Source organism: Carica papaya, chromosome 7, assembly GCF_054855325.1.
Source record: "Carica papaya isolate Zhongbai chromosome 7, ASM5485532v1, whole genome shotgun sequence".
Classification (NCBI taxonomy): Eukaryota; Viridiplantae; Streptophyta; class Magnoliopsida; order Brassicales; family Caricaceae; genus Carica; species Carica papaya.
The window spans coordinates 7,284,312-7,305,219 of record NC_142315.1 but is presented as its reverse complement, the minus strand read 5'-3'; the positions used below and the strand labels follow the sequence as shown (position 1 = coordinate 7,305,219).

The 20,908-nt window shown below is 35.3% G+C and overlaps 1 protein-coding gene across 1 annotated transcript; it reads left to right on the top strand.

Moving 5' to 3' along the window:
• The first annotated feature begins 551 nt into the window (after positions 1–551).
• On the top strand, positions 552–18,693 carry LOC110812420 (uncharacterized). Its single transcript, XM_088207005.1, has 22 exons — positions 552–1,690; positions 2,383–2,498; positions 3,718–3,926; positions 6,459–6,578; positions 7,306–7,434; positions 7,540–7,665; positions 8,399–8,454; positions 8,546–8,645; positions 8,759–8,876; positions 9,062–9,271; positions 10,570–10,900; positions 14,009–14,102; positions 14,451–14,559; positions 14,811–15,082; positions 15,207–15,334; positions 15,508–15,742; positions 16,281–16,469; positions 16,595–16,884; positions 16,961–17,144; positions 17,256–17,498; positions 17,921–18,006; positions 18,126–18,693. The coding sequence occupies exons 1-22, from the start codon at positions 858–860 to the stop codon at positions 18,271–18,273; spliced, it is 4,326 nt and encodes a 1,441-aa protein (XP_088063131.1). The 5' UTR covers positions 552–857; the 3' UTR covers positions 18,274–18,693.
• The last annotated feature ends 2,215 nt before the right edge of the window (positions 18,694–20,908 follow it).

Genomic DNA, 20,908 nt, shown 5'->3' with positions numbered 1-20,908 from the left:
TCCATTTCGATGGGGTTAACCTGGATTTAATATATATAATTAACTTAATTTATATTTAAATTTATTTCTATTTTTTCTTCTCTCCTCTCTCATTAGCATAATATGATGCTGTAATATCGACAGGAACGTTGATCATGCTTTGTACGACAAGTTAATTTGTTTCTTCATGTAAACTACGTGTACGTTATTATAGGGTGACAACAATAAAGAAGATGCAATTTTTTAAATCAAATTTCTCAATCAATAAAATTTCCACTTAGACCCAGAATAATAAATAAATAAATAAATATAATACAAAGATAATATTGACCTTCTCCTAAATTAATATTTGTTAAAATAATCTGCCTTGAATAATAAAAAAAGCTACAAAACAAAATTTAAATGGGTCTGGATGGATTTTTAAATTATAAACATTGAAAACATTTTGGGCCCAACAGGTATCAAGTTTTCAGTAGAGGGGTAACTGAAGCATCACACGTGTGATAGGCACGTGTGACCTCTTCCTTTTCTCTTTTCTCCCTCATGCTTCTTTTCAATTTCCCCTCCCCCCACCCCAACTCTCTCTCATTCACTCGCCACCATTCCTCCTCTCTTTTTCTCACAATACCATTTTATCTTCCAGGAAGATTCCCGAAACGGCCACCAAACTTGTCGTTTTTTTTTCCATTTCTGATCTATCACCGAATCCAAATTTCTACTTCAAGTCTCACTCAGCTTATTGAATCAGCGTAATAATTCTGTAATTCCAGTGCCCATCTCCACAACCACCCCTTCTCTTCACTTTTCTTGCTTTGTCGAAACGCACTTTGTTACAACTCATGCGACTCCTTCCCTGTAAATGAGTCGCTCCTCATTTAATGGCTCAATCTTCGCATGTTGTTTTTCTCTTGCTTTTCTACAACATCCTGCCACTTTTCACTACAACTGTTTCTTTCGCTATTGATCCAAACAAGGATGAATTCCCGGTTATCGGTTTCGATGCCTTTACGTTTCACGGGGACTATTCTCCTCCATCCCCGCCGCCACCTTCATTGCCTCCTCTTCCTCCACCGCTCTCCTGCGCGGAGGACCTTATGGGCATCGGCTCGCTCGACACTTCTTGCCAGCTCAATTCCAGCTTGATCTTCGATCACGACGTCTACATTGAAGGAAGCGGAAGCTTACACATTCTTCCCGGTGTAATCTTCGGCTGCGCGGTAAGGGGTTGCTCGATTTTAATCAATGTAAGTGGTGAATTCACTTTGCGCCTCAATGGGATGATAGTTGCTGGGTCAGTTTCGATTTACGCTTCGAATGCAAGTTTACTTTCTGGGTCTGTGGTGAATGTAACTGGCTTGGCGGGTGAACCCCCGGCCCAGACCAGTGGTACTCCCTCCGGGGTGCAGGGTGCTGGAGGTGGCCATGGCGGCAGAGGCGCCAGTTGCGTCACAGACAATACAAAACTGCCGGATGATGTGTGGGGAGGGGACGCGTATTCGTGGTCATCATTGGACGAGCCGTGGAGTTATGGGAGCAAAGGTGGCACGACGTGTAAAGGGGAGAATTATGGAGGGGAAGGAGGTGGCAGGATATGGTTGGAGGTGAAAAGCTCGATTGAGGTTGACGGGGGACTCATGGCTGATGGTGGAGATGGTGGTGTGAAGGGGGGAGGAGGTTCTGGTGGCAGCATTTATATCAAGGCTCAAAGAATGTAAACTCTTCTAAATCCACTAGTCGGCTAATTGACTTAGTCGGATATGTACTTTTCAATTCTGCATATATAGCGCACATTTTTATATTTATGCTTCTGTTTCATGCCATCAAATCATTAACTGAGATGCTTTTAGTTGGCTTTTTTGGATTTCTATCCATCTTCTTGCGGTTGGATGAAACAGCAGCGGTGGATACCACCTGCCATATGCATCTTCCTCAACGCATAAAACCTTTTTTGGGTATATATATTGCATAAAGTTGCTTAGTTTTTTGTTTGCAAGACTTCTTAGTGACATATTATATAATCTTTTGAGTGGAGAAGCAGAGGTCAAAGTTTGAAATCAAAGGCAAATTTTATTCAATGGTTAGTAATGTCTTGGTAGGGAATTTTATAGCCTCTTGGACATAAGAGAGTCAGCATCAATATTTATGAAAGGCTAGGACATTTTCAAGAAGAATGATAGAGAATTTGTCACTAGTCTTAGATACTCCACTTGTTCAGTTCACTCACTAAAAATATGTATGTGTTTTTCATTAGGATATGTTGCACTTGTTATTCTGTATTTAGGTAGCCTCACTTGTCTTGTTAAGAAAAATCTGTTGCCAACAAGGTAGGTTTTAATGGTAGGCTTAAGTTCTTCCTTATGGAGCAATATATGGCTACTGCCTGAAAACTACTATGAACTCCAGGACTGGACGTGGACAAATAAGTGCTGCTGGAGGAAATGGATTTGCTGGGGGTGGTGGTGGAAGAATATCAATAGATGTTTTTAGCAGACATGATGATACATATTTCTTTGTTCATGGTATGATTTCGTATCTACTTAAATCTTTCTATTCTTCAAATCTATTAAGTTATCATTTTTATGATTCTAAATGAATATGTTATCCATGATTATTTTAGATATGCTGGAAATTCCTGTTTCTGTTGTTCTTGTATAATGCTTGTTCAGTAAGGATGTTTCTCCTCTGACATTCTTGATAACATACCAAAAATGAAAGAAAATAGAGAAAGTAGCACAGGGTATTTGTATGTGATCATTCTGTAGCAGATTAAGTATCATGTAGCAGATATACTTTATGGATTTTCTTCTATAAAGTAGATGCAAAACTATTGCGATTTTGTTTACTTCTAAATTTTACTTAATATCTTGTAGGATTTTTCTTCAACGTGTTATTTCTTGTTATTTGGTTTTATCATTTATAGTGATTATTTTGTTAGTCAATTGAAATTTGGATGGAACTTTTTAATTAGAAAAACTTGTGGAGTTTCATTTCCTAGAGTCAACTCGCAAGCAAAGATCACTTTCTGTTTCTTTCGCATGCAACAAAGGTGCTCAAACATGCAAGTATCTGATGCAGATAAAGGAACTTTATATCCGCGCCATAGTGCAATATCTGAATATGATATATATGGATATGTATACATATGTATATATATATAGATATATATATATAGAGAGAGAGAGAGAGAGCTAGCTTGAGAAGGACCCTTGTGGGTTCAGATGTTTCTAATCATCCTACCTGAAGGCATCTGTATACGTATCCTCTCGCTTTCTTCACCTGCTCTCCAGATTAAATATGTGTATTTTTTTCCATTTGTCAAACTTTCTTAAAATTAACAAGCACTTCAATAGAATTGATTATGTCCAGACAAGTGGTTGGTTACTTATTGTTGAATTTTATATATACTCACGATTTTAACATATTTATTCCTAAATTTTAATTTATTATAAAATAAAATCGTTCGCAAAATAACTCATTTTCTCATACAAGAATTAACTTAATTAAATGCGCCAAAAAAGCCAAATTAAAACTTAGTACTAAACTTATATTTAAGTTAAAAAGGACATTAATTTATTTTTTTGTTCATGACATGTTACATGTTTTATATCTTAATATATGTTTTCTTACACTAAAGGTAGATGTAAAAGTTATCCAATGTGTAACACATATGATTTAGCTAGTTTCTTTTGGAAATATGTAACCATATAAGTTGGCATTACCTTGACATTCTATTTTCAGGTGGAAGGAGTTTTGGCTGTCCAGAGAATTCAGGTGCTGCAGGAACATATTATGATGCTGTGCCTCGACGGCTTATTGTTAGCAATAGCAATCTGTCTACAAACACTGACACACTTCTCCTGGAGTTTCCTAAACAACCACTTTGGACAAATGTTTACATTCGGAATCGTGCCAAGGCTTCTGTTCCTTTATTTTGGAGTCGTGTTCAGGTCATTAAAAATCTTGCTCCCCTATTTTCTTAAATATATTCTCTACATGTCTTCTTTGCAGGTGATATCTTTCCCTTCCTCTTCAACCCTATCCCAAAGAAAGGGAAAAAGGAAATTCCATCTTTTGAAGAATTTCGTAATCGTGCACATGAACATGTTATTCTTCTTAGCATGATGTCTTCTGTTAGTGACTTGATTTTTTCCATTTTGGCATTTTTTGGGTCTTAGTTAGCGTTAATTGGCTGTTCTAAAGTGACTGAAAGGTTATCGGGAAACTTTGTACCTGGTAATGACTAGTTCATATATTATGTGTCGTTGAAATCATTTTAGATTGACTTAACTTGGAACTGTAAAAATAAAATCTAATAATAAAGTTGAGTAATTTTCTCTCAGTCTATGTTTTGGGGATAAAATGGTCCATCAAGTTGTACTGTGAACTTGGTACCAGACTAGGTTTTGTTTAAACCATGTCAACATCAAATCTTTTTTTTTTTTTTTGAAATAAAAAGTGTAAAATTCTATTAACATGGTACTAAACAATCGGAGGTACCGCCCCTATATAAAATCTTTACAATGTAGTTAGCGAATCAATGACATGCGCATAATTCACATCACTAATCATGTCATGGTTGCAACCACCTATTTCTCAAATTATACAAATCATTAGTTTTACCCTCGAAAACTCTAGAATATCTCTCCTTCCATAGAATCCAAAACAAGGATAAAAGAATTAAAATTTTCAACTTCCTCTCTACATGCATCCCTTTCCAAGCCCACAATTCCTCCTTAATAGATCCAGCCATCATCCAGTTAACACCAATCATACTAAAAATAACATTCCACAACCCAGAAGCCACAGGACACCGCAGCAGAACATGCACACAGCTTTCCTCATTAGCCATACACAAATAGCACCGGTTTGGAATGGCCAACCTCCTAGTTTTAAGTTTATCAATTGTCTAGATGCATTCTCTACTTGCTTCCCATATAGAAAAAGCAACTCTAGGGGGAACTTTCACCTTCCTGATCTGCCTAGAGGGAAAATCAAAACTCATCACATTAGTTTTGTCTGTTAAGTGCTTGTAATAAGATTTGACTGAGAAAACACAACTTTTATCCAACTTCCACAACACCTTGTCCTCCCCAGCAGACATCTGTTCAGCAGCTAATAAAAGTAGCAAATTTTCAAACTCACCGAGTTCCCAAGCCTGCAGATTTCTCGAGACATTGATCAGCCATTCAACACAACCATTATTAATCTTGTAAGCATCCTGAATCAACATATTTTTTGTCTGAGAAATGGAAAAAATTCTGGGAAACCTCCTCATTAAACACATGTTATCTATCCAAATATCCTTCCAAAATCTGATTTATTGCCCCTGCCAGCCTTCCACAGCAGATTTTCCAAAAAAATAGGCCACTGCATCAAGATTTTCCTCCATAAACTCTTTTCATGAGCTCTTCTAAGCCTTGTGACCCCACTGTTGTCCCACACAAGGTCACCCCAATGGATCCAAACAATCTGTATCCATAATCTGTCCTCCTCAAATAAATAACGCCATAACCATTTCCTTTACGATGCCACATTTAAATTAACAATGGACCTGATTTCCAAACCTCCACACTTAGTCGGTTTTTTTATTTCTTCCCATTTAACCAGATGAAATTTATAATTCTCATCATCATCACCCCAAAGAAATCTGCATTGTATATTTTCCAGGTTTTTAGCAATATGCACCGGGACCGAAATTGTAAACAACTAATTGATTGGTAAGTTAGCCATGGTGCCCCTGCCAACCTCAAATCTTCTTGTTGTTATTCACATTTTAATTTAGAAGAAGTTTAGTTACTTGTTTTTTCTAAAATAATTAGTAATTTTATTTGCTTTAATTCTAGGTTTTGTGTAGTAGTACGAGTAAGATTTGGCTTTTGTGATATTAAGATTTTATATATGGTTTGCATCTTTTTAAGTCTCTTGTCAGAGTTTCTGGTCCTAGTTGGACTATATCTTGTAACATAGTTTCTTTAGGCACAATTAGGCATGATGCCTAGTTATTTAATTCTTAGGTGTGATGTCTAAGAAACTATGGTGTGATATTTAAGTTAAACCCCTAATTCCAAGTAGGCAGATTGATGCTACTCTGGCTGCATGCAATTAGATATGGGCCCTTGTGCAAAGTCCAGTAGTGTATGTTCATGTGGAACCAGCTTGACTTCATAGTATATTTTAAGCTTTATATGCATAATTGATAATTAATGTTCTAGTATGTTTATCTGTAGGGTCTGTTCTCCCTCATACGATCTTGTGCTTTTTAAGTATTTTTCACTGATTCTACATTCTCAGTTGACCTGTTCTGTATAACATTGTCAACATGTATATATATTATATATATATATATTTCTTTTATGGTGGTGATTTTGAAATATTATAGTTCAGAACCTCAGGTATTAATATTGTTTCTTCTTTCTGGTGTCTACGCTGGTAATATTGAAATTCTTTCGGCAATATTGAAATTCTAACATGTGAAATAGGTTCGTGGACAAATTCACTTATCATGTGGTGCACTTCTGAGTTTTGGGCTTGCTCATTATGCCTCATCAGAGTTTGAGTTGATGGCAGAAGAACTTTTGATGAGTGACTCAATTATCAAGGCAAGTGACAGGCGCATCTCCTCTCCCTCTTGATTGAGGGAAACTATTGTGACCTTTAATGGATATGGAGTTGTGCATGCTAAAGATTCCAAATCCTTTTGAAAAAATTCATAGAATTTGAAATCTTAGGAATGATCCCTGAACGGGAAGTTTTACATAAGAAAACTGCCTTTTATTTCCACATCATTTTGAATAACATGTTCTCCATCTTCTAATACAGACCTAGTGACTCTAACTATAGTTTGCTTATGCTCTATGAAATCTGATTCTGAGATCCATCCATGGCAGATAGTTTTGCAACTCTCCTTATATGAAGTTTTGCAATTCTCCTTATATGAGGGTTGCATATTTATTTAAATGCCTTTCCTTTTAATTATATGTTCATTTTCTGAGGACATTTTCTATTCCAGATATATCATTCACCAAATTTGAGGGTGCTTATTTAAAAAAAAAAAATTCAAGGGTTGCATATTTATCCTTATGCATTCCCTTTTTAATTATATGTGCAAAATTTGTTGTGTCAGTTCGTAATTTGAATAGTTTCCTCGTCCTCTCTCCACTCTTAATCTGAGGGATGATGTCGCCTTTGATAATCTTTTCTTCAGTCTTCAATTAAATTTGTGATGTGCCTTTGCCTTTATTTGCAATAAAACATCTAGGTTACTGTTATAGATTATACCTCTACCATAATATCATCCTTATTGTTACTACTTTTAATTTAAACTAGATATATGGAGCCTTAAGAATGTCTGTTAAGATGCACTTAATGTGGAACTCAAAAATGCTTATTGATGGTGGTGGTGATGCAATAGTGGCAACATCATTACTTGAGGCAAGCAATTTAGTGGTTCTCAAGGTAACTTAACTTCCACATCTTTATATAACTACAGAATGTTTATTAGTGGTGCTTCTGAAATGACTGCTAGCGAAAGTGAAATGATCCTCAATATTTGGGTTTCAGGAATCATCTGTTATAAGTTCCAATGCTAATTTGGGAGTTCATGGACAAGGTTTTTTGAATTTGTCAGGGCCAGGCAATATGATTGAAGCACAACATCTCATCCTATCATTGTTTTTTAGCATAAATGTAAGCTAAAGGCTTCTTTATTCTAGCTTGGTAACTTGTGATGTAGAATAATTGCGAGCAGCTGCTTATCCTGTGTGAAGAAGTTAATTGAATTGAATCCCCTATCCCGCCTCTTTTAAGGTTAGGTTTAACAAGGGCAAAAAATTGTATGATTTCTTGTTTGTTCATATACTTAAATTATGTTTAGTCTTGGGGAACTGTCTTCTAGGACAACAAATTCTTGTCACCAGACCAGCCAATTTCAGTGTGTTATTTGATTTGACTTCTATTTCCTACTGGAAAATGATAAGTTTCAAATATTATGGTGATTTTGAGTAGATGGATGGACGAAGATGACTCTTTCATAGAAAAAACTCTCCATTTGGACGGACTGTAGATACCCTTTGGTCTTGGATATAATGTCCTACTCTTATCCATTATTTGTTTTGTGGCTAAGATTAACCTGCTAATTATCTGAAATACTATATGCAAAATTTCATATGCAGATAGCTGACAAATCAGTTAATGGTTACTGGCATATTTGTGTTGGCCCCCAAGAATAATTTGTTATTCAGTTTCTGCTGTGTTCTGGAAATTTTTTGTAGTGATATTTGTAATAATATCTGCATGATTTCTGTTTTTGTTCCTGATTTATTTTTCAGTTTTTTATTAGTTCTGAATTACTTGGTTCATGACTATCTCATTGAGATAATTTGTATGCTTATGTGCTGAATTCTTTTGGTACAACATTAAGGTTGGACCTGGTTCCACTTTGCGAGGTCCATTGGAGAATGCCAGAAACAATGATACGTAAGTTATATATATAAACTTTTTGTAACATAATCATCATAGCTATTCTGTGTCACTAAATTCATAAAAGTTTAATTTTGAATATTGGTAGGACGCCGCACCTCTACTGTGAACTCCAGGATTGTCCTGCAGAACTAGTTCACCCTCCTGAGGATTGTAACGTGAACTCTTCACTGTCCTTTACTCTTCAGGTGTTTCATTTGTCAGATTGAACATTGAGTAGTCCTGACCAATTACTGCTTGTTTTGTTGTTGTGAGGGCCTTGTGGTTTCTGATAAAAATTTGGGTTCCTTTTTTACTGCAGATCTGTCGAGTTGAAGATGTGATAGTTGAGGGCACCATGAGAGGATCTGTTATCTATTTCCACTGGGTTAGAGCTGTACTTGTCCATGCTTCTGGAGCAGTTACTGCAGCTGGGTTAGGTATCTCATCTATTTCTTTACTGTTTAAAATTTTACCACAATTATCAAATAAGAAAAATGCAAGAAGGGAAACATTTCTTTCAATTCATCACATAGTTCTGTCCTTAAAAAGTTATGATTATGAGGGCAAATGTAACACTTTCCATGGCACTTGTTTTACACAATCATGATTGAATTGTATACAGGTTGCACTGGTGGAGTTGGACGAGGAAAGGTGTTTAACAATGGTTTGGGTGGTGGTGGTGGACACGGTGGCAAGGGAGGTGAGGGATACTACAATGGCAGTTTTGTTGATGGTGGTGTTACATATGGAGATGCTGATTTGCCTTGTGAACTCGGCAGTGGTAGTGGAAATGATAGTCTTGCTGGGGCCACTGCTGGCGGTGGTATTATAGGTATGCTTTGGATATTTTTTTTTTTTTAAATAAAAAATATGAAAAGTACTATTCACAAAGGTACCAAAAAGGTACCGCCCATATACAAAATTTACAGTTTAATCATAGGTATGCTTTGGATATGAGCACTTGTTTACTTATTTTACTTTCTTTTTCTTCCTCTAATAAGAGTAATAATTGATAGTTATAGATTAATCAAAATATCAACAAGCTTGGTAAGTCCTCGTTGTAAGAGGACTACCCTTATACATTAAACAAAAATTGCAGGGTGGCACCCCTTGGCACCTACCTATTAAGTTCACTTTTTTTCTCTAAAAAATGATGTACCAGAACAACATTAAAAGCAAAGCCCTTGGTGGTTATGCAAAAATATCTTCGTTTTAATACATGGAAGCATTTTTACTAGAAATGTGGTAGTTGGAGACGGAAGCATTTCTATAATTTTATGATTTCTTGTTTGTACATGGAAGCTTTTTTTCAAAAAAAATCTTTTAAGTATTTATGTGCTCATAGATGAAAATTGTAGAAAAACATGTGGTAGTTGGAAGTAAAAAACATTTTTGGAAAATGAAACTATACGGCTTGACTTGGGAGAAAATTAGAAGTTATTTTCAGATTTTTTTAAAAACTGTTTTCTATTTGTACTCTCTCTCTCTCTCTCTCATAAAAAAATATGTACACATAAACATATATTAGATGCATGTAACTGTATATGCTTATATATACATTTCTACTAATTATACTTGTATAACCCATAAACCTATATTGATAGCAAAAGGAAACTAAAAAGTGTAGTTGTCCCAAACGTTCCCTTATTCTTCTGAAGATTAGGTAGTAAAATTAGGTACTGAAAAGTTGTACTCTCAAACAACTACGAGGTCACAAAAGTATATCTTGATATCTATACCTTCAGATTGCAGTCCAGTTATGAGTTTTAGTATATTAATTAATTGAACCCATTCACAATGTTCATGAATGACAATATACATATATGTGTAAAATTATGTTAAATATTTTCTTTGAGAGAAATATCTGATGATAAATATTTAAATAGGCCAGCAAGAGAAAAATATACCATTGGAGTGAAGTGTATAACAAAAATTATGTTAAATATAACTACATCAATGCATAAACGGGGATGTAAATAAAGGAAAAATACCCACAAGGCACCATAGAGAGATTCTAATCAAATTCTGTCAACCTTTCTGCTGCTGTTTATAATTATATTTTCAGCTGATCAAAATATTTTTTTCCTTTGGGCCAATTGTTATGGTTTTGTGCTTTTACTGCTTGAACAGTGATGGGTTCATTGGAACATTCAGTCTCAAGTTTATATATTTATGGTTCGCTTAGAGCCGACGGAGAAAGTTTTGGGGAAGACATTAGAAAGCCAGGTGGTGGCATCATGTCAAATATAGGCCCTGGAGGTGGAGCTGGTGGGACAATTCTTTTGTTTGTTAGTTCGCTGGTGCTAGGTGAGGCTGCTATTATCTCAGCCGCTGGGGGACATGGGAGTCCCAATGGCGGTGGTGGTGGAGGTGGTGGAAGAGTTCACTTTCACTGGTCTGATATTTCCACAGGGGATGAGTATGTACCTCTAGCTAGTGTGAACGGAAGCATCCTAACCAGGTTTGTGTATATTTTTTATGAAGAAAAATTTATTATGATTATTTGCTTAGTGTAGTGTTATCAATGGTTAGATTTTCCTAATTTATCTTTATAGTGACATTTTAGATGTTGATTCAAACATCTTGTACCATCTGTCATCTTCTCATCTATAACTGAATCTTTTTCCTCTTCTTTTGAAATAAACTATCTATTACTGAATCTAAATGCAGTTAAAAATGGTTTTTGTTGTTTTTTTTTTTGGAAAGAAATATAATATATCCAAAAGCACTAAGGTGGTGCAAAATCCATATAGAAAAGTATTTATAATTTTAATAGGATATCTAGTAAATCTTCCAAACCTTCGTTAGAAGCAAACGGGTGAATTATGAACAAAAAACTTAGGGTCTGGAAAAAGTCCTTAAACCTGTCAGAATTAAATTTTGTCCCCTTAAAAGGCCTTCTATTCCTCTTTTTCCAAATAGCCTAAAAGGTAGCCAAAATGATAAATTTTAGTCTCTCATCACCTGGGATGCCTCTCCAAGCTGGTAATTCCTCCTTAATGAATCTGCTATTACCCAGTGAAGAAAGCCACCCTAGGAGTTGCCAGTATCTACCAAATCAAGTTGGCTGAAAAATCTTCTTGGGGCACCATCCTGTTCAGATGCCAATAGAATGACTTCACCAAGAAGACACTTGAAGAATTCAACTTCCCAATTGGCTTTTCTCTATATGCTTGTGTCACGTTTGTCACTGGGAGAAACCTCAACAGTCTCGTGTTTCTCACAGGTCTTGTAATCATTTAAATTTCTAACCAACTCAACTGAACTACACCTCTTTCCCACCAGAGCCAAGAATGGAATTTTTAATGGTGGCATTCATTGAAGCGAGTGAAGGCAAAAAATACAGGGAAATTGATGAATCAAAGCCTGCCCCTCCACCCATTCATCCTTCAGATGCTTACTCTATCACCCGAGCCCACTCTCCATTTAACACACTCCTGAAAACCGCACATCTCCATGATAATTTTCTTCCACAATCCGAGCCCATGTGGATCTCTTGGAAGATCTCTAAACGAACCTCCACTGCCAGGCCATACTTAGCAATTAACACTCTACTCCCTACTCTTCTTCTCCCTCACAAATCTTCCTAAACACTTCCGCTAAAGTGCTCCATTGAACCCCACCAATGATCTGAAACCCAAACCTCTATGTTGTAATGATTGCTTAACCTTGTCTCAAATCACAAGGTGAAATTTTCTCCTCTCTTCTATATCGCCCTGTAAGAATCTATACTGGATCTTTTCCAGTCTCTTTGCCTCACTAGAGGGAATTGTAGCCACTTAAAAATGCTTTTTTATGTTGCGTTATAATAATTACAATCATGGTTTCTGATAGATGACATTTTGTATGGGTCTCATATATAAAAGTCTAATCCTCAGTTAAACTGGCATTATGTTCTGCAGTGTTCAAGATGAGTAGTTTGTTGTAGTGAAACATAGCATAACGAGGCTGCGGGTATATTATACATGTTTACCCATTGTTACATATGCAGTGCTTACTCTCAGCCATGAAGTAGCAGGTGCTTCCTAGAATTAAGAAAAAAAATGTTACTTTTCCAACATAGGATCTCACACTTTCAGAAAAAAAAAAATATATATAAGAGCTTATAAACTTTAATCTTAAAATTCATAGTTTGCATGTATGGCATCACTTCAAGTTATGCTGGTATAAAAGTTCATTCTTTTTCCAGAGATACAGGACAAGTGCAAAATATCTTTTTTCCACAGAGACTTTGCACCAACTAATCCACATAATAGAACATATTATGACAAAACATATAGCATGTCTGTTTGACGAATTTCAAGATACATTCATAATTTGGACTAAATTCAATCTTTACTTGTAATCTATCTTGAGCTATCTGGAGGGAAGTATGGACTGGGTCATTACCTTTAAATGCAAACTTCATCCAATAAGCAATCTTATAACTTATGAAGCAAAGTATAGAGATATTCACAACTTAAGAAATATAGTAGTCCTGCAGATGGCCAGTCATATGCTGTTACGATAAACATCACACTCATTTGAGTAAACTAGTTACTAGTGCTAAATGGTCGATGCTAACAACACCTGGACTTTGCCCACTGGTATCCCTATTTGCTCCTTTCTAAGGGATGAAGGATTTGAAAGTTGCTCTGGATGTGGCCCTATGCAATAGGACTGATGCCAAAAAAAAAAAAAAAAAAAAAAAAAAACACAACAACACTGGTGACCACTGGGGATGAATTTCAAAACTTGTTGGTAATAGTTTAATATATCTAAGTAATTGCTACTGATTGCTGATTTTATGTGATTGACTCTACTAACTTTAGAAGATATGGATTTTCTGTGCAGTTAAGAATCCATATGCTTAATTGCATTCATACTTAGGAGATGCATGTGAGTCAGCCAGAAGGCCAGAGTGCCATTTTATAGATATTCAAATAGGAAAAACTGCAATTTTGTTTTTAAAATTACTGAATCCTGTTCGCTGCTTCTGTAATGCATACAATTCTTGGAAAATATTCTAAATTAAATAGTGACTTTTTGTGAACATGAACTGTGGCCAGATGTCAGCATGAAAGCTGTTTATGCTGAAACTAATAATTTCCCTTTGGCCCAATTTCTTGCTGACCAGGAAGGAATTTTTTGGATGTTTTAGCATGACCTCAAATCCTTTTAACAATTTGCAAAGTGAGACTGGACGTATGGATCCAGATCTGTAATGTAAATCACTGAGGAGACGGGTGGAACTGGAACATGAAAAGAGAGAAAGAACAACATGAAACAGTTATAAAATTGTTACATATTACTATCTGTCTGAAAATGATGCTTTAAGAGATCTAGCAATGATAGGTCTTACTAATCTTTCTTCCGCTATTATTGAGGGCATCTTTACCTATTCATGTAGTTCTGACAATATGGTTAGTACAATATTGGGTGGTTAGGTTTTTGTTTATTCAAAGAAAGACCAACACTTCTTGGTTATTAGTAGGAAAATTTCCAATTTCTTTTCCTTTTCATTTTGGGTCATTTTGCTCATATTGAAATTATTGATCTTTTGAACAAATTTTGATTTTTACCATGGCAGGGGAGGATTTGGCAGCGGTCAAGGTCGTACTGGGGGAAACGGAACTGTTACTGGGAAGGCCTGTCCAAAGGGGCTCAATGGAATCTTTTGTGAGGTAGCGATGCAACTTTGTTCTGTCATTTGATACTTTGGAACTTTTTGAAGCCCAAGTGACCGGAGACTATGGTTAACACAGAGCAAGAAACATGCTTTTCACATTAAAACTCTCTAATTTAGGAGGAAGTGCAGTCTGAAAACTCTAGGTGACCTTAACCTTTCCTGGTCAAACACTTTTTTAAACAACTTCTTAAATATGCAAATGAACATACTGTAACATTTTAAAAATCTTCATATTTCAAATTTCTATAGGTAAAAAGTAGCAGAGTATCCTTTTTTTTTTCTCAGTGGCCCATTATTTTTAACTTTGGCAGTTTTATTTACCTATGAGGAAATTATATTGCAGGAGTGCCCTGTTGGGACTTTTAAGAATGTCAGTGGATCTGATAGCTCCCTTTGTCGTAGTTGCCTCTCTTACGAGCTTCCGAATCGTGCTATATACATCAAAGTTCGAGGTAGGGTTCATAAACCAATTACAAATGGTGGAAGTACTGGGGTACTTCTAAAATTTACCTCAAGTTGGTTCTTTATATGAAAAAGATATATATTCTTCTGCTAAATGGTTTACTTTCTATGCTTGGAAGAGAAGCAATGATTGTTGTTTCTCATAGATGCTGGGTCATTGCATATCTTAAGGCCTGAAAAATTATGGATTCTATTTTATTTAGTTAATCTTTTTCTTAAATTTGCTTTTATACTTCTACAGGTGGTGTCACTGAAAGTCCTTGCCCGTACAAGTGCATTTCTGACAGATATCACATGCCACACTGTTACACAACACTTGAAGAGTTGGTTTACACTTTTGGTGGACCATGGTTGTTTGGTCTTATTCTTTTAGGTCTTCTTGTTATGTTGGCTCTTGTTCTTAGTGTTGCAAGGATGAAATATGTTGGCGGGGATGAATTACCAGCTCAAGTACCTGCTCGACGTAGCTCCCGAATAGATCATTCCTTTCCTTTCTTAGAGTCATTGAATGAGGTCAAGTTCCCATTCCTTATATCTTTTTTTGTTTTAAACTGATATGCTGATCAACATGAAGATTGACATTTGAAGCCATTTGAAGTTTTTAGACTTCTGAAGGTTTTACATCTGACATCCTCAGGTTTTGGAGACAAACAGAAATGAGGAGTCCCATAGTCATGTACATAGAATGTATTTTATGGGGCCAAATACTTTTAGTGAACCTTGGCATCTTCCCCACTCTCCTCCCGAACAAGTGACAGAAATTGTGTAAGCTCTCTTTACCCACATCTGATCCTCATGTCTGGTAATGTGGTGACTCCTAATATTTAATTATATCCATTTTTTTGTCCTGAATCTTGAACATGATTCTTTATTTATTTTTTCTCTGGCTTTGCGTTAAAAAAGATTTGATGTCTAAAGGTATGTCATTTGCAAGGCAGATATGAAGATGCATTCAATAGATTTGTGGATGAGATTAATGGTTTAGCTGCCTATCAGTGGTGGGAAGGATCAATCTACACCATCCTTTCTGTCCTTGCATATCCGCTTGCTTGGTCCTGGTTACAGGGATGCAGGAAAAAGAAATTGCAACAACTTCGTGAATTTGTTCGATCAGAATATGACCATTCTTGCTTACGTTCATGTCGTTCACGTGCTCTCTATGAGGGGCTTAAGGTTCATTTCATACCAAAAAATTTCAATACTGCTAATTCTGTTTCTTTTCGGAGATTTATAAGAGAGGGAATTGGTGTTTTTTGAAATTACAAGTTTATTCATGCAACAGGTGTACATCATATACTTTTCCACCTTTAAAATGCCAGATTTTGACTATCAGATCCATTGGTACTCAAAATTTTGAAATTTCATAAAGGACATGAGGGTTGATATCAAACAAATATTTCCTGTAATATTTTTGCCACAATAATATGTTGAGTAAGACTTAGGTATGAGGGAAAGAAATTTGAAAATATGACACAGACTTAGGTATGAGGGAAAGAAATTTGAAAATATGACACTCTACAGGTTAGAGTTGCCATAGAAGACCTGTTTTCCGGTCTCACCCCTCCGTTAGGAAGCAATAGCATTGTCGATTGACTGGTGCCAATACTTTCTCATAGAAGTTTATGTATAGTCTAGCTTACTGTAGATCCTTTTGTTTAAGTTTAAAGGGACAGGCACTGTTTATGGCAATATTCGTAATGTTGCATTGCAGGTAGCTGCAACGGCCGATCTAATGCTTGCATATGTAGACTTTTTCCTTGGTGGAGATGAGAAAAGAGTTGATCTACCTGCACGCCTTCATCAGAGATTCCCAATGTCAATAATATTTGGTGGAGATGGCAGTTACATGGCTCCTTTCTCACTTCAGAGTGATAATATTCTTACAAGCCTTATGAGTCAGGTTTGTTCAATATTAGTTATAAGGTTCCTCCATTTTATGAAAGCTTGAATGCCTTTTTCTTTTGGAACTTGGTTTTCTTATGTGTTGAAGTACTGGTTGTTATTGTAATTGACAATTTTTAACAGTCTGTTCCACCAACCATATGGTATCGACTGGTTGCTGGTCTGAATGCTCAACTGCGCCTAGTTCGCTATGGGCATCTTAAAATTACATTTGGTCATGTCATCAGCTGGCTTGAAACACATGCAAACCCCATTCTTAGCACATATGGTGTATGTGTTGATCTTGCCTGGTTGCAACCTACATCTTCTGGATATTGCCAGTTTGGACTCTTGGTGTGTGCTATTAAGAATGAAAGGGTGCCACAATCAGTGGGAAGCCAAGCTGGGTCTTCACTTCTCCAAGAACAGTCATGGTACCTACTAGCTTGCTATTGTAATTTTTGGTGCCATAAGATTTGATTTAATTATTTTTTTTTCTATGATTTGCAGTTTGCATCAATTTAATCAAAGGGATTCGCAGCATTCTTTGAGACCAACTGAACATCTGATGACATGTAGAAGGATATTTGGAGGAATTCTGCATGCGAAAAGCTTAAGGACACCTAAAATGAAGAGGGCTATATGCTACCCCTTCTCTTTTATTATTCGCAATTCTAAGCCTGTTGGTCACCAGGTATTGGAAGTACATTTTTACATAAAATTTACTTCTTGTTTCCTTTTTCTAATATGTTACTGCAATTTTTAGGATAAATTCTGTCTGACTTGCTCATTTGGTCATTTGCAGGATCTGGTTGGCTTACTCATTTCTATGCTACTTCTAGGAGACTTTAGCTTAGTTCTGCTTACTTTGCTACAGCTGTATTCAATTTCATTGCTGGACTTCTGTCTGGTCTTATTTATTCTTCCTCTTGGCATACTCCTTCCATTCCCAGCTGGAATCAATGCTTTGTTCAGTCATGGACCTAGAAGGTCAGCAGGCCTCGCACGGGTATATGCTCTATGGAATGTTACATCCTTGATCAATATTGTAAGTCTTTTTCTTGGTTTTTTTATTTTAATATTCAACAGACATCCATAATTTGAATTTTACTTCAGTGAGTTTAAACCGAGATAGGAGTGGACCTAGTACCGTGAGACTTAACCACTCTTAATAATTTTGATGATTTGCACGAGCACTGTATTTATTTTCCCCAATTAATAGGTTAGATGCTCCTAGCAATGCATAATTAATGGATTATTTGTGATCAGGTTTCTAACAGTCAGCCTGTATTGCTAACATTTGCTGAAAGAAATAAGTTTTGGAGGTTGATAGAGTGAAGTTTATGTCCCCACTCTGAATCAAAATCAAAGTAGATAGATTTCTACAATTGCTTACTTGAATTTTCCCTTGTGTGGTCAAATCCAACGTAGTATTTTTGTCTTAATATTCTAACTATTTCTCTGTAACAGATGACTGCCTTCATCTGTGGATTTCTTCACTACAGAGCCCACTCAAATAAAAAGCATTCAAGCTTTCAGTCCTGGAATTTTAGCTTGTAAGTTTACTTTCCTAACTGGATGATGACAGTGAGGCATAGATATACATACTGCGGAAATAATTTGCGTAGGCACTGAAGCTTTTGTGCATCTGTTGTGTGATGGTATGACGATGCAGGGATGAAAGTGAATGGTGGATGCTTCCTTCTGGATTGGTGCTGTGTAAAATTATCCAGGCACGGCTTGTTGATTGTCATGTGGCAAACCTGGAAATTCAAGATCATTCATTATATAGCAATGATCCTGATCTGTTTTGGCAGTCGTGAAGATATTCACTCGTTAGAGACAGATGAAGTTAGGTACTCCGCATAGGCCATTATCTCTTTCCCGAAATATTTTCTTTCATATAAATATTTTTTTCGTAGCTTTTTCTTCGGCCCCTGCTTTTCGTGTTTTCTAAGATAGCAGGCGAGGGAATTGATGCTTAGAAAAATGAGAGAACAAGAAGGGATGAGTTGGGTAGCTCAGCTTTTAGATTTGATGTGGTGAAAATAGAGTATATAAGAAGTTACTTGTAGAGTGTAATTCATCTTTTACCAATTTTGGTCAATCTTTTCTTCTGTATACATAAATCATTTCCCGCCCAAATCTGTACCAGTGTGAAAATGGTAGTGGTTGTATATAACATTACAGAAAAAATTTGACTTAATGATTCAAAATGATTCCCAGTGCTGGATTTTATTTTATTTTTTTCTGAGAAAACTACAAAATCCTCCTAACGATTGTGATAGCATACAGGGCTCTCTTTTTTTTTTTTTTTTTTTTTTTTGTGTGTGTGTGTGTAAATATATTAAATTATGGTGACGAGTCCAAATCAAGACTAAATCAAGATTGGTTCGTTTCAGACCTCCCGAATTGAGGACTGGACCAATCCAAAATTAACACGCAAGTTTGATTCAGTTTTCGGTTTAGGGCATACAATGCACAATTCTAGTAGAATATTAAGAAAAAAGTTTCTGAATTTTGTTAGAGCAAAATTGAGCAAGAGATCAGAGATGGGAGAGAGAGAGTTTAGATTAAAAGACCAGACTGTTTTCCGTTGGGTCTGGTCCTATAGAACCAAATTTTTTTGGTCTTGGTTCAATATAGAAATAAGATTAAACCGTTTTTAGATCTATTTTAATTAAATAAGAATTAATATATATCAAGTATATACACACTGCAAATTAATAGATATATTAATTTTTTATTAAAAAATGAAAATAAAAACTAAATCCCAGACATAAATGAAATCTTATTATTCAGTTTAAAATATTTCTTGTGTAGTTTTGTTTGATCTGGATAATTTGGTCCAGTTCTTCGATTCAGACCAAGAAATGAACAACCCTAAATCTAGGGCTAATAAGAGAGTTGATTGGCTTTTGGAGTATTCCAGATTCGCATGATTGAAATTTAGAGAGAGATCTTTCTACTTTAGAAAGTATAAAATTTGGAGAGTGGAAAGGGGGATTGAAAAAAGAGGTTGGTTAATATATTTGAGTTTGGTGAGAGAATTCAAGAAGAAGAAAGCAGAAAGACAAGTAATGGGAGAGAGCTCTTGATGAATTTTTGTTTAATGAACTTTTCTTCCACTTGGATTTTTCTAAAATATAAATTTGATTTAAGCTACAAGCTGCTTTCTTTTTCTGATTTTGTATTAACCTTATCTATTTTTTTTTTTAATAAATAATTAACTCAAAAAAAAAAATTTCAATTGTCTCTCGTATTTAATAAATAAATACAGCGATAGAGAATCAAAGTATCATTATATTTATTTATTTATTTATTTTTTTGTTACTTTTTCTTCCAAGTGCGGATAACCCCAAGAACTTGTGGGTCTTTTTCTATCAATTAAATTCATGTCTTCACCATCTTTATGGAAATGGTCAACTGGGTTCATAACTACTACTCTTACTATAGAACGTACTTAGCCAACATTTAAATTTGTCTCTACCTAAAATTTTCTGGTTCATCCCAACATTCTCCACTTATCCGGTTATTGCTCATTTTGTCTCTAATGTTAAATACTTCTGCAATGTCTTAAACCTCAATAACGAGACACGGTCTTACTCATATTATTCTCAACACACAATATCTATATGCGCAGCTAAAAAATTTAAAATAAAATAGAATATCTCTTTTAATATATACAACATTTGTATAGATAAAACATGATGCTAAAACGTACGATTTAATAAAATGATGTGTTAACTAAAATTATATATATATATATACTGATTAGAACATTTTCATGCGTCATCTATCTGTTCAGTACTTACTCTGAATTCACCTATTCTGAAAATATCATGACGAAATTTAATATATTTTATTAATTCTATAAATATTTCATTGATGAGAGGCAAATAAGATCTCATTATTGTATGGATAACACACATAATCTCACATTAGCTATAACGGGTACTTTTGCTTGATGACCCTTACGTTCATAAATATTTATTTGTGCAGGTTCACCCTTCCAACCACACACATGCACACACTTCCCTCTTTGATTGAGACAAAATAGGTAAGGTATCTAAGGATTCTTACAATCAACACTATTACCAAATTCCTCTTTTTTCTAAGTTTCTCATCCAGTTTTTTTTTTTATTATTTATTTTAGATTAATATTTAGTAGTTTATTTTATAATTATAATTAATTTATTTTCTATTTTTTATGTCATGGTTGTCCGATCTTATTAGAGTTAATCATAGCCGTTAAATTCGTCTCCTTATCCCAGCCGTTGATCCAGGCAGGAATCATCCTTTGTCGTCTGATTATATTTGCATTTAAGAGCTGTTGGATCGATTAAATCTTGGCCATCCGTTCTCATCTCGTGCCACCTGTTCAATATTTTCAATAATTGTGGCTTTGATCTTATTTTTAAAAATATATTTATTTAGATCCTTTAAATTTATAAAAAA

Excerpts from the sequence above, each read along its gene's own strand:
- LOC110812420 (XM_088207005.1), top strand. The coding sequence starts at position 858 with ATGGCTCAATCTTCGCATGTTGTTTTTCTCTTGCTTTTCTACAACATC. Across the intron at positions 3,927-6,458 it reads TATTTTGGAGTCGTGTTCAG|GTTCGTGGACAAATTCACTT; the intron begins GTCATTAAAAAT and ends CATGTGAAATAG. Across the intron at positions 14,103-14,450 it reads TCAATGGAATCTTTTGTGAG|GAGTGCCCTGTTGGGACTTT; the intron begins GTAGCGATGCAA and ends ATTATATTGCAG.